We start from the raw sequence: 13,338 nt of genomic DNA, 5'->3' as shown, positions 1-13,338 counted from the left end.
CTTTGACCACGATTAAGTGTATATATAGGAATAACATCCGAGTCTGCTAGCTAATTTTACTAGAAGATACATTGAGGCACGCCAAGTGTCACGGTCATACTTTTTCAATCGTACGGCATCGTACTCATGATCAGCTTAAGGAGAACTGAAGCCCCATATTTTATTTTTCGACAAGATTTGTCTTCGTCAACCGAACGTTGCTGGTGAGGAATCCAAGCTTGTACGACCACACGCCGCCTGCGCGTACATGTTCGATCACACAACCGACTTGCTTCTACACTAGGCTAAGTCATTTTGCTCGACCTTGTCTCTACTTGGGATTTAGGTCTCTCAATGCAATATCACATCTTGTCATCTTGATCCCAATCAACACAGACTCATGTGTCATTCATAACATCAAGACATCCCGAACATCCATTCATCCAGGTTCTATCGAGATATTGGACCTCCCGTGTCCATACAATGTTATTTACGGATACCGTTTCAGATAGCAGGTGCAAAATCCAACTTCCGACATGTGAGCAGGGACGCAATATTGACGCACTCGTGCCGCCCGATACTGTCCTTGACAACTCCATTTCAAAAAAAGTCGTTCGAGACACTCGTCTCTAAAAGCTCGCCCTCGCATGCATATGCCCCCGCTTAGACCACAGGGCTCAAGGGTGGTGGAGAGCTAACATTATACCTCCCCTATAGTACATTTTTAGGCATTTTCAAACTGGCAGGTGTAGACATGATTTTGGCGAATGAACATACGGTGTCTTGGAGCATTCATCAGGTGTCCAATTGCCCAAATTTCTTCTGAAACTCCTACTTTTGAGGTTAAGGCCCAAGGGTCCTACTCACCCTTCAATAAGCCTATCTTTGATACTCTTGTCTACTCATTGCCCTTATCTTTCTTGTGTCTCGTCTCCTCTTCAATGCACACATTATATGGTATGTTGGATGATGCATCATTCTCCTCAATCGTATCATGACATTTGTCTAGGCCCTCGTGTAGCCGGATGGGCACCACTTAAGGATCACTACTTCACTTGTCGCAACGTGAGAGTTACAACCTACTCTTCTTATAGTAAAGTCGCGACACCAAGCAGCAAGCAAATGACAGCATGCATGTGAAAACCATCAAGTCTGAGTAAGAACTAAGAGATATGTCATAATACAATTAAAGAAGCAAGTAGTAGCAGTCTCAAACTTAAAAGTGACAGGTGAATGAGGCCCTACCTTGCTCATACTCCTAACCGGTTAGATGGAACAACTCTCCTCTATGGATTGATCACATAACTTAATATCAACTTCTCACAGTCGAGGCCTAAAAACAAACCAGCATCACCGCCCACCTGCATCGTGGCTTTAACAAGGCATTGTCGAGTGCACTATTTTTCATCAAGCTATTGACACACAACACACATTCATCAATCTCCAAAATATGTTTAACGTTTAGCTGAATTAAAACCGAATAATTAGAAGTACGAAAGTGTGAAGTGGATTAAACAGGACACATACATCAATCCTTTCTTCGATTGTTCCCATGTATATAAAGAAATATCAACCCCAGGAACCTCCAGTTACGTTAAATCCGATGCCTTTTGCAAGAAAGCTACGTCCAAAAGTGCTCAAATTGCGTCAACCAACAAAAGTGAGACATCCAGGCATTGGTCCAACTCAACGACGAGACACCATTTTTGTTTCATACTTCATTATTTTCTAATCATATACCTCACAAACAACCCTCAAAACTTGAGGGGAATAATAGTGAAGACGATGGGCAACATCAAATTGACAAACCAACGACGCAAAAGAACCACCTTTCTTTTCATTGTTTGTTCCTGCAGAATCTTTCAAGTTTTGAGAGCAATGGGACAAATTAGTCCTCTCCTCTCTATGATTTGGCCTAAAATCAACTGTTTTGAGATGTTTTCAGCCCAGAAGCTTCGTTCAAACCCAGCTGGTCGCCTTTCCATAATATCAACTGCCGCCCACAGACTTCAACTTCAATGTCTCCACTGTGTTCTAGGGAGTGGACCCTCATTCACCCAATACATACACGTCCCATCCATCCAACTTCATCCATAATTTAGCAAATATTTTCGCTGGCAGACACAGATAACCTTTGTAACGGTTCAAATTTACTATTAGGAGATATTGTCCGTTTTTATCCATTACGTATTGGGTCATTCCGTTTATTTATTTATTTTTGCTTACATAGTATCACAATGAATTTTGTTATATCAAGTGAAAATACAAAAAGCTGGCAAACCAGGGACAGATGGAGGATTGATGGAGATGGGGATTTAGAAAGAGCTTCACAGAAATGCATTTACGTGTAGGATTTGGAGCCTTATTTGGAATGTGGTTTAAAACTGCATAGAGTGTCGAAACTTAACAGAAGAAAACTGGGTGGGCGGAGATCTTAGTAAAAGCAGGAAAGACAAAGCAGTCCATCAGCTGAAGTGATAGTACATACGATGTCTGCTCTGTCCCCTTCTCTTCACTTGTATTCGTAAAGAAAGCAAGTTTACGTGGGATCCGGGAGCTGTCCAAGTCTTCACTATTATTTGTGCGCCCGACTGGACTCAACTCCTGGTGTTCTGCCACGCCATTAATGCACTCCACGCCCCTGCCGACCACAAAACCAAGCTGTTATTATGATATGAAATTAGGAATTTGTCAGTTTCTGGTGAATTAGTGGAACCCAAATCAAACCCACATTCCTTTTTCTCTCACTCAACACATGCAAATGCAAATGCAAATGCAAATATCTATCTATCTATCTAATATATATATATATATATATATATATATAACACCCACCACGTATACTTCTTATGCACCTCTTGTTCTGTTTCAATCATTCTCAAACAACAGCCAGCCCCGCCGCGCGCACTCATTTCTTCATTAACATGGGAAGAAGGGTGAGCTTGCCGCCGCCTGTTTGCGATACAAACCTCTTGCACCTTCGTGAAGCCTCTTTCTCTTCTTACTTGAACCATGCAGAGAAAGAATTTGTGCGTAAGCTTGCTGAATCAACTCGAGATCGCTCTAATTCTGTTACAACTCAGGAAGACGAGGATGGAGATATTGAAGTTTTTGGGGCTGAGAAATATTTCATTGCGGGTGCATTTGATGATACTCAAAAGCCCCTCAAATTCCCTCCCAAGAAGCCCCAGAAAAGGATTCTTCGCTCCAAGAAGCCAAGAACTAGTACTTCTAGTACTACTACTACTCGATCTGGAAGTCCAAGTGTTCGTTCTCAATCCAGTTGGAATAGCCAAAAGGCACTGTTGCAGAGTAGTACTGTAAACACTGATTCCATGTCGTCTAAGGCGACAAAGAAGAGCAAATCCTCACAATTGGCGAAGGGGTTTCTCTATAGATGCTATTGCTGCGACAAGAACTTAACCAAATCCAAATCAAACCCCAAACGGAGACAAACAACCAATGCAGGTTCAAATTTCACGTTTGAAAGCTCTGTTCCAGCTGATCTGATGCCCAAAAACTCTGCCTCGGCCCTGAAAATGCAAATTCAAGTCGAAGAACAACAAGGGCAAAAGCCAATTGAGGTGTTTGAATCTTCTCTACCCAATGTGGACTCTCTGAATGTGAACCACTTGGAGAAGAGGCTTTCGACGATGACATGGAACGACATCGTTCCAAAAGTGAAGGATTCTTCAAATTCTAATTCAAATAAGTGCAGCCTAATCTACAACGATGACGCGGAAAGTGATGCAAGTTCGGATCTTTTCGAGATTGAGACGTTAACGGGGAACCCCAATTCGTTTCTCACAAGACAACCCTCTGATTGCACGGATTGTGTAACACCCACCACTTGTTATGCACCAAGTGAGGCCAGCATCGAGTGGAGTGTCATCACCGCCAGCGCCGCCGATTTCTCCGACGAACACCGCCTCTCCACCACCAGTCACGACGTGAAAGCGAGTCTGAGGCGGCGTTCGAATCATCTGATCGGTTGCAAGAATGAGAAGGCGGTGAGAGTGGCCGGAGATAAGTACGGTTCTCCGGAGGAAGTGCAACGAAGATGGGAGTCCTTTGGACGACTTACGAGGTTCGAAGCTCAGAGGCTTGCTGCAAATTCTGTTCCTCGTCAGTATTCACCCAAAATCTCCAATATTTTGTATGTTTAATTATTATTTTTTTTCTTTCCAAAAACAATTAAGCTTTGGATTGATGTCAGAAGCAGGACATTATCTAGTTTGATTCCTCCAATGTTGATTTATTTCATCATCGGATAATAAGAAAGAATTGTTCTTACTGTTTTAATATGAATCTTTGTACATAATGAAGCGTGTTTAAGGGAATCCATTCAACAAAAATAGCATAATTTGATTGGATAATCTCGCTTTATATTTTTTAAATAAAATAAATAATTTCTCACAAGATTAAACTTTTTAAATTTTATCATATACTTTTATTTCAACAATCTAAAATTTATGTTTAATAGAATAATTCATTTTTAAAAAAAATGATTTTTTTTAGAAATTTAGGGTTCTGACCAAATGTGACCACAAGTGTCATTTAATGCTCTACCCGATGCCTAAAATGCCATTTTTAATTATTAAGGTTTGGTTTCTTATTGAATGAATTTGTTTTTTTTTTTTGGCATCTTATCATCTTGCCAATAATTAATTAATTTCGAGTCTTTTAAATGTTTCACCCCCATTATATTATGTTGCAATAGTCTAAGCCTACTGCTAGTAGATATTGTCCGCTTTGGCCCATTACGTATCGTTGTGTAACCGCCCAAGCTCATCGATATAGTCCGCTTGACACCGTTGGGTATCATCATTGGCCTGTTTTATATTTGCTCCTCACGATTTTAAAATGTGTCCTCCAGGGAGAAGTTTCCACACTCATATAAATAATGTTTCATTCTCCGATCTCACAATCCACCCCCGAGTGACTCAGCATTCTCGCTAGCACATCATGCATACGAAGAGGTTTCCAGTTTACACGCTCATATAAGAAATGCTTCATTCCCCCGTCCGGTGTCCAACTCTTTGCTAGTAAGAAATTTTTCACTCGTATAAGGAATGGGAGTCCTCCCATGTCAAATCTCACATTACCCCTTTTCTCTTTAAATTTTGCTTTCAATTTTCTTTCCCGAGTCCTTAAAACTTTCTTAATTTATTGAACAATAAAAAATCTCCTTTGATGTATTTTTTTTTTAAATTATTTAATTATTTGGTTTCTTTTTTCTATGATAAATTATGTAATTAAATGAATTACGTGATCATGGACGAATGCACATAAGTTAACTAATTATAGTTAAATGAATTATACGATCATTACATACTTTGGTCATTATTTTATCCTATTGTTCCACACAATTATTATACATTTCTTTTATATTAAATAATGAATGGAACGTCTTAAAATTTTTGCATTAACTAAAGAATATTGAGTGAATAAAACTAAAAGAAATTTAAAATTTTAAAGATTGTTTGGTGTTTGATGTTCCATATTTTTATTTCCTTTTAGAAACAAAATTAACATTCGTAAATGTGTTTTTTATTTTCTTTTTTGTTTGTTGTTCTCATTTTCTATTGTTTACAAAATATCAATAATAAAAATATTATTTTATCATTCTTATGCTATAAAATGCATAATAAATATATATTTATGATTAAGTCAAAGTATTTTGTTCGAGTCTATGATGAACACGATCATCCAACTCATTTCAATCATTAATCTGTTTTTCAATGATACTTTTATTATAATCTGTCAGCTTTATTTTCTATGGGTTTGGTTCCTTTTTTTATAAGCTGAGGAAGACCCATCAGATGGGTCCAAACACTCCCTTGGGAACGATGAACATATAGTTCTTATTCCCTGATGCCTTTGTTTATGAACAAACAACAGTATCTAATACTCATAGCATGTGAACTAGAATAGATGAGCCTGCAATATCTTAATTTTCACCCAACTGCTGAAGTTCAGAATATGAAATTGCCCCTCAACTACAAAATATGTTTGGGCTAGATTTGCTTCTTTACAAGAACAGAGCAATCTATGATTCTACTTTAGCAGATGAAAGATATACTTCAGAATGGCATTGTATAAGAGTCAAGTACCGGTTACCCAAATCAAAAGAAGAAGAAAAAATCACAGCAGGATTCACTATGAAACTTCGAGGAAATAGTAGTAACTAAAGTGTAAGCCACAAGAATATGCGTATGATACAAATTTAGTAGTGTAGTGGCTGGCTAACAGAGAGAGAAGTAAATAATTAACATATGCTAGCTATGGAACAACTAATCTTCCTTAAGTCGAGCTTCGAAACCGCCCCCTGCTCTCTTCTCTAATGAGTAAGGCCTATAGGTGCCAAATATTCTATCCCACGTAACAAAAAATGGCTGTGAGAAGTTGTACTTACTGCCATATAGCTGGTGATGGACATCATGATATGCAGAATTGTTTCTAAAGAACACATGGAAGAGGTTGCCGGGAAGCCATAATCCACAATGGTCATCCACTGTTTTGATGGTGGCAAAGGAAAAGAAAAAGATGGCGACTCGAGGTGACATCCCAGAAACGAGAAAAGATAAAGCTCCACCGATTGTGTCAAGGAGAAGACCCTCCAACGGATGATTGTATAAAGCTCCAAATGCATAAGGTACAACCAGCCGATGATGCTGGGAATGGACGTGCTTGTATAGGAACTTGTTTTGGTGCATGTATCTATGAATAAAGTATTGCCAAGTGTCCAACACGAGCATTGCAACAATAAACTGAACTACGATTGTTAGCCAAGATTTTGGGCCTGTAGCAACCTCCCCTTCATTTTCAGTCACCTACATGATAAGTTAAGAACAAAAGCAATCGTCAGCAACGGGCAATGCTCAAAGTAAATAAAAGGTGCAACAAAAAAGAGACGCCCAAACATTAGCCACATAATGACTCGCTAGTTTTAGTTCATAAAGTATACATTCATTATATTAGCTGCAGATTGGCAAACGAATGAACAAGTAATTGTGTAGCATACAGAGAGAAATGATTACATCCAGCAGATCAGAAATAATTGCATGATCTATGGACTACTAATGCTTAACTGATATAATATTGCAATTTTGGCACCATTCAAGTAAGTTCTTCAACCCCTTCAACTTCAAGCATGGGTAGGTTTCTGCCTCACAAAACCAATTTCTGTTTCTTAATTATATTGGCTAATGGCTACAGGATATTTTCAGCCAGTACTCAGAACAGTAAGAAAACCAATTGATGTGAAAGAAATCATACACTGAAGCAGACCGTAGAGTAAGTTAATTTGATGGTGTTCTGATAGGTTATATCAGAGAGAAACATGTATTTAAGAAATGTGAGCCAGAATGCTACAATTAAAAAACGAATATTCAAGAACTGCAGACCCAATAAAACAATGCTCTAAATATGGAGGGATAGAATTGGAGCACAGCAAGCGGTATCTTTTCTAAAATGATATCTATCTACACAGGACAATTTTAAAGTTATTTCATCTACTTTCAGTGGGCTTCCTTCCTTTGCCTTAACCACCTAAAGCCCGAGACGTAAGGGGGAAAAGATCAAAACTTACGCACCATCAACCACTCGTCGGAAGTAGTAAATTCGGTGACATCCATACATGAGACAGCCCAAGGATTGAGTTTGGTTCGAGATGTCATGCCACAGAAAAAATACAAAAAAGTTTCCTAAATAGTTTCTCCTTTTTTGGAGGGGAGATGAAAACTCAGAAAGTAAAGTAGTCCAAGAATCATGGACGATTTTTCAGACGATGATACATCGATGAATCTTGGTCTGCCAGACTAGGAAGAGTACGCAAATGATGTCGGTAATATAGCTCGTAAAATGGAGCAAGAACTAATAAAGTCACAGACCAGTAGTGAATTTCGCAGTGCGAAATCACTTGTGCATTACTTCTCAAAATAATAAGAACAAGAATAATCCAGTCTTAATGTATCGATATCTAGTGTCTACAAATCCATATGAACTACAAGCAAGTGGGGGACGGGGGGGGGGGGCGTAACAAGATATAGCACAGCTAGAAGGTGAAGACTTTCGTATCAAGTGGTGGTTCAACTTTCCATATGACCCAGTGCCACCTCTTTCAACTAATAATGCCCTATAAATTTGTCCCGACTCTATACCGGGCTAATTTGAAAGTTACAATTATGATGAAAATCACATACATATCGAAATTTAATGAACTTGAATTGACATTATGCAATGCATACCTTAAACAAGAGGATCGCAACGATTGCCTGAATAGTCTGTTGAAAGAAAACGCCTCTAAGCACAGTGCTTTTGGACACTAAGTTCTTCTCCTGCTCATCTTTCTTGGAGTGCAAACGGTAGTTGTCAAATGAGCCAAGAAGAACATAAATCCCAGAATATAGCCAATAAACCAAAATTGGTACAAAAGTGCCCAAAATTTGATCAGAGATTACAATACCCATCTTGGAAAAGTACCTAAAACCGATCAAATACTAAACCCAAAAAGCAGCCAGAATTGCATTAGGAACCAAAATCCCAACTTACAGCTCCCGAACAATTCTCCTGCTGGTTGAGAAAGTGCAGGAAGGGAATCCCAAATCCAATTCCTATGAAGGGAAAGGAGAGTAAGGGACGACCTTCCCACACTGGCCTCTCTACAAGAAGGAAAGTATATGAAACAACACCCAAATCAACGAAGGAAAGGGAAAATGAAAAGGATTCGAGCTAGGGCTTGCAGAAAAAACAAAGAAAAACCTGTGAAAGTAGTACACGAATCATGGAAGAGAGAAGGTGGAGATCAAGAAGAACCAAACTACGTCGTTTTTTTCCCCCTTATAATTATTCCCTTTCCAACGATGAAAATGTCGTCGTGGGACGTGGAGGAGAAAAGTTTCGATTGGGAGGCAATCCACGTGGCAATCAGTGAAAGGCTCAAAACGAGATCCGTCTCGATGTAGGGCTGTGATTGAATGCTTCGTAAGTTGATATATTACACGAAAATAACTACCTCGATTTATCCGTTATAAGAAAATAACTATGAATTTTATACCATTAATTATAGGGAAGACAATTAATTTTTTTTAGAAAATGAGTTTAATATCCCTAAACCAAACTGGCTGACGGTTCACTCGTTTCGGCTTTCATAAACCGACCGTTCAGACCGGGGTTTTACCGGTTTGGTTTGAAGCGTGAATTCGAAGCAAACGTGGTGTATGCCGAGGTATGCGTTGAATCTACGCACCAAAGTTGGGGTCTCCTATATAAACCCGCCGCGGCCTCGCGAAACTTCCACAGCTACTGTGAAGTTTCCAGCTTCCGATCATTTTGAATGTGGGGGAATTTTGGGTTTTGATTAAAATGGCGGAAGATTTCTCTTCAGAGCGTGCTCTATTCGGGGGCGCTATAGTTAGCACATTCCCTCTTAGGTTCCAGGTTTGTCTTGTTCAATTGCGATTTTGTCTCTTTCCCTTTCGGTGTATCACTATTTTTCTTTATTTGATTGATGAAATTTATGTGTTTAACTCGTGATTGTTGCAACTCTAGGACGTGAGCAACATCCGACAAGTCCCCGATCATCAGGTTGGTAGGCATTTGATTTCATTTTAAAAGCCAGAGTTCGCGAAATTTACTGTAGTTTTTTCCCATTTTTTTAATATGTTTGTGGTGGGTTCAAAGGAAGTGTTCGTGGATCCATCTCGGGATGAAAGCTTGATATTTGAGCTTCTAGATTTTAAGCACGATGTTGAAGACAATGGAAGTGCTGTTTGGTTCCTTCAAGACCTTGCCACTGAGCAGGATGCAGAAGGAAGCGTGGTAATTTTACTTTTAGTTTATTATGTTTTCCATTTCTCTTGCTTATTTCTTGCTTTGTCTATTGTCAGTTTAACATTCAAGTAGTAACTATTAAACAACAATGTGAGACGGGTTCGCTTGTTTTGGCTGTTAAGTATTTAGTTAGAGAATGTGTGTGTTATTTAATAGGGGCGATCGGAGATGTTTGATGCAGTTAATTATCTGGTAATGTAAGACAGTTTGATGGGAATATCGGTTTCACTCAACACAAAGAAGCTGCTATCTTTCTTGTTGTAGGAAATGGTCCTTGTTCTATCTTTTAAGTTTAATTTCAAGAGATGGGTGCCATATTAAATGCTATCTGATGTTATGGGTTAACTCAAAAGCAGAGTCGTGTTTTATTAGTAGTTTTGCCTTCTGCCCCACTGGAAAATTTCTTTGACGCTCTTGTGAATTCAATTAGTTTCAATCTATAAATACATATCTAATGATACTCTGAGCTTGGGCTCTTGATGTTATGTAATTTCATGGAATCATATCGTCTGTTTTTACTTATCTTGCAATATTTCTTCAGGTGATTGAGCAATCGGGAGTGATCGAGGCACCTGGACTGTGTTATGCAAATATACCTTCTGTAGTTACAACTGCCGTTGGCCAAATGGTATGTGTTGCTGCTGTGTGTGGTGGTATATCAATTACATGACTGGTTGAATATTTCTGCTTCAAAACACATTCTTCACGTCATTATCTACTTCCAAGTTAGTTTCTTCTGCTTGCATATGAGTTGTGTGGATCACTATATTTTTAACTGTTGAACTGAGACACGTATCTCATGAACAAAATGAAAGACAGATGTAGAGGAAAGAAGAAAATAGCAGTTAATCTATAGTGTGGTTTGTCATTTTGTCTTTACATCCAACTTTGAAAGATCAACTAAGCTTCAGAATAAGGGATTTCTTAAGGAAATAAATAGACCCCCAAAAGAAACTCCCTCTTTGCAATCTGTAAGTCTCCTTTCACTTTAGCTCGCTTGTGGAAAGTAACGCACTATGAATCACATGCCTCTCTGAACATTCTACAAAAGGATCACATGGCAACGATACTACAGTTTCACTTGGTCGACCCTAATCTCTATAGAAAATTGTCTCTTTCCTTGCCATACTCATGGTGATGCCAGCATTACTAATCATTCTCGTTTTTCTATTCTATCTTGCATATTTATTTTGGTTTAAATTTGTTGGGTTAGATCTACCTGTTAGATATCTGAGGTTTGTCAAATATTTTGGTGTTATTTTGTTTGTGATGGTCATCGGATATCAGTTGAATATTGTCAGTCCACATTTCCCTTTCTTCCCTTTCTTTTCAATAGGTCTTGTTTCTGTCCATGTAGGCAATTTCAAAGGGTCGGCAAGGAAGAGAAGCTCAAAATATTGTCAGGGTAACCTTTCTTATCTTCTTTATCCTAGTCCTATGGTGGTTGACAATGGTTTATAGGATTTATCTGTTTATTACTTTATGCAGGTTTATTTGGCGAATCTACGTCTTAAAGCGGTTGGAACAGATGTTCTAATCTGTGCATATGAACCCATTCTAATAAAGTGAGTAATTACTCTCAAATAAAGGGAAAATGAACAAATGGTAGAATTCTAAGTGAAATAATACACTGTTTGTTAAGTTGGGAAAAGAAATTCCTGTCTTCTGAGGGTGATGGCTTTCTCCCATATGACTAGTCTACTTAGATGCATAATACGAACTATTAACATCGCCTCTCCACACTCCCTTGACGAACTTATTTAAGGTCTCACATTCCCCTCACTACGAAAGATAACCTCCTGATACAGAAAACTTGACTTGGCCCTCATGTTTTTCCATCATGTGTATGTGAAGCGTATGGGAACTTAGACTTATCCCATCGCACTACTCCTAGCCCACACTTTCACTTTGTCCTCAAAATGAAGAGATGGAAGCTGCCATGTCATGCTTCTTTCTGTAGTTGTCCTTCAATAACTTTATCAACTAATGGTTGCTCGCCCAAAATTTCTGTTGGGCTTAGTTTAGCCCCATAGAGGCGCTTAACTGAGTTCGTAATGGGAAGGGATGAGAATTAGAACCTTTGGCCAACCTCAACTGTGAAACATAAAATCTTGAGTGAACAGTAGTTGTGCCAGGACCTCCTTATGATAGGCAAGCTTACCAACTGTCTTACATATAAGATAGGGACCATGCTAATGTAGGGGACAGGTTATCATTCCCCTTCTTGCCACTGGCCTGTCTGCGAGAAGGATGATCGAATATACAAGTTCATCCGTCTTTTGAAATTGCTAGCTCTCTTCATACGGTCTACATGCATGCCTAATCCTTACTGTTTACATCACTCTTGATGTACACTCACCTGATACATTACTATCTGTCACATGCTTATAATCATAGCTCAAATTCCTTTGCTTTACATCATAGGATAATGCATGCAACTCATTCTTCTTTAACAATGTTGATTGGTTCTCTTTACAACCAAGGTGTCAGCCAGATTTAACTGTTAAGGTCCAGTACAAGAAAACATAATTCTGAGTATTAAAGAAAATGCGTATTGAGATGCATCCCAAAAGGACGGTCTACTGTATCAATCATTTTGCAGGGTGACAAGGACCCAAGCTGAGCCATTCATTTTAGTTGGCGAACTTGGCTTAGTTACCTCTCCATATCTGACCCCGTCTAAAGCAAAGCCCATTCTCTTACTTCACAAATCACAACCCAAATATAAAAAAAGTGTGCAGATAGCATATCTTTCTTGTACCAATCACTTGCAACTCTAACTTCAATTAATTGTGGCTGCAGTCCTTTGAGCGAAAGTGCTAGCTCAGTTGGCTCTGGTTTGGCCACTCCTGCATCACAATCTGGGTGCATCCCAATGCCTGAGGTATTCAAACTTGCATTATCCAGCTTTAAAGTATGTGACTGGAGCGTTTTCGGTGCAAACGGTTGAAAGACGAGATAAGTCTTGGCCTTCATTAGTCTGATTTCATTTGGATGTTAAAAGTAGCCAAGTAAGGTGAGTGATTATAAGTAATGTTCCTGCTGCTCTCTTCAGTTTGAAATTGTTTGTAGAGTTTTTAGGGGTTTTGATTTTTTCTGTATGGGAAGTAGTTGAAGATATGTGAATAGTAGAGAAGTGAGTAGGCAAGCCCGTGCGTGATGCGGCAACCCCCTTTAAGGTGGACATAATAGAAGAAGCATTAGCTGTTGACATAAGGACCCCATATTTTGCACCAGTCAATCACGTGGCAAACAAAAGGTTTGAACATTACACACCACGACTGACTGACTGGCCATATTATGTGTTTTCACACATGCAGCGGTGACCTTTTCTGGGGGAAAATTAAATTATTGGTGGGCGTTTTACATCAAATTATTGTCTAATCTTCTAATAATTGCGAAAGGAACAGCTACCCCCCCCCCCCCCCCCCCCCCCCCCCCCCCCCCCCCCCCCCCCCCCCCCCCCCCCCCCCCCCCCCCCCCCCCCCCCCCCCCCCCCCCCCCCCCCCCCCCCCCCCCCCCCCC

General features: G+C 39.4%; 3 protein-coding genes across 3 annotated transcripts; 2 read left to right on the top strand and 1 right to left on the bottom strand.

Moving 5' to 3' along the window:
- The first annotated feature begins 2,829 nt into the window (after nucleotides 1-2,829).
- LOC111485069 (protein PHYTOCHROME KINASE SUBSTRATE 1-like) lies at nucleotides 2,830-4,283 on the top strand. Its single transcript, XM_023131768.1, has one exon. The coding sequence runs from the start codon at nucleotides 2,904-2,906 to the stop codon at nucleotides 4,143-4,145; it is 1,242 nt and encodes a 413-aa protein (XP_022987536.1). The 5' UTR covers nucleotides 2,830-2,903; the 3' UTR covers nucleotides 4,146-4,283.
- Nucleotides 4,284-6,058: 1,775 nt separating this feature from the next.
- Nucleotides 6,059-8,810, bottom strand: LOC111485096 (sphinganine C4-monooxygenase 2-like). Its single transcript, XM_023131806.1, has 2 exons — nucleotides 8,229-8,810; nucleotides 6,059-6,812 (listed from the first exon to the last, which is right to left on the bottom strand). Exons 1-2 carry the CDS (start codon nucleotides 8,448-8,450, stop codon nucleotides 6,273-6,275), a joined length of 762 nt encoding a protein of 253 aa, XP_022987574.1. The 5' UTR covers nucleotides 8,451-8,810; the 3' UTR covers nucleotides 6,059-6,272.
- Nucleotides 8,811-9,254: 444 nt separating this feature from the next.
- LOC111485103 (probable ran guanine nucleotide release factor) lies at nucleotides 9,255-13,186 on the top strand. Its single transcript, XM_023131820.1, has 7 exons — nucleotides 9,255-9,420; nucleotides 9,532-9,567; nucleotides 9,664-9,801; nucleotides 10,355-10,441; nucleotides 11,171-11,218; nucleotides 11,302-11,378; nucleotides 12,616-13,186. Exons 1-7 carry the CDS (start codon nucleotides 9,346-9,348, stop codon nucleotides 12,761-12,763), a joined length of 609 nt encoding a protein of 202 aa, XP_022987588.1. The 5' UTR covers nucleotides 9,255-9,345; the 3' UTR covers nucleotides 12,764-13,186.
- Nucleotides 13,187-13,338: the final 152 nt, after the last annotated feature.

Source organism: Cucurbita maxima, unplaced genomic scaffold (genome assembly GCF_002738345.1).
Source record: "Cucurbita maxima cultivar Rimu unplaced genomic scaffold, Cmax_1.0 Cma_Scf00001, whole genome shotgun sequence".
Taxonomy (NCBI): domain Eukaryota; kingdom Viridiplantae; phylum Streptophyta; class Magnoliopsida; order Cucurbitales; family Cucurbitaceae; genus Cucurbita; species Cucurbita maxima.
Note: the sequence above shows the minus strand (reverse complement) of the source record. Positions and strands in the feature narration are given on the sequence as shown.

Bases quoted from the DNA above. Each gene is read 5' to 3' on its own strand.
- LOC111485069 (XM_023131768.1), top strand. From the start codon at position 2,904: ATGGGAAGAAGGGTGAGCTTGCCGCCGCCTGTTTGCGATACAAACCTC.
- LOC111485103 (XM_023131820.1), top strand. From the start codon at position 9,346: ATGGCGGAAGATTTCTCTTCAGAGCGTGCTCTATTCGGGGGCGCTATA. The intron at 9,421-9,531 runs GTTTGTCTTGTT...TTGCAACTCTAG, and splicing joins CATTCCCTCTTAGGTTCCAG to GACGTGAGCAACATCCGACA. The intron at 9,568-9,663 runs GTTGGTAGGCAT...GTGGGTTCAAAG, and splicing joins GACAAGTCCCCGATCATCAG to GAAGTGTTCGTGGATCCATC.
- LOC111485096 (XM_023131806.1), bottom strand. From the start codon at position 8,450: ATGGGTATTGTAATCTCTGATCAAATTTTGGGCACTTTTGTACCAATT. The intron at 6,813-8,228 runs GTATGCATTGCA...CTTATCATGTAG, and splicing joins TTGCGATCCTCTTGTTTAAG to GTGACTGAAAATGAAGGGGA.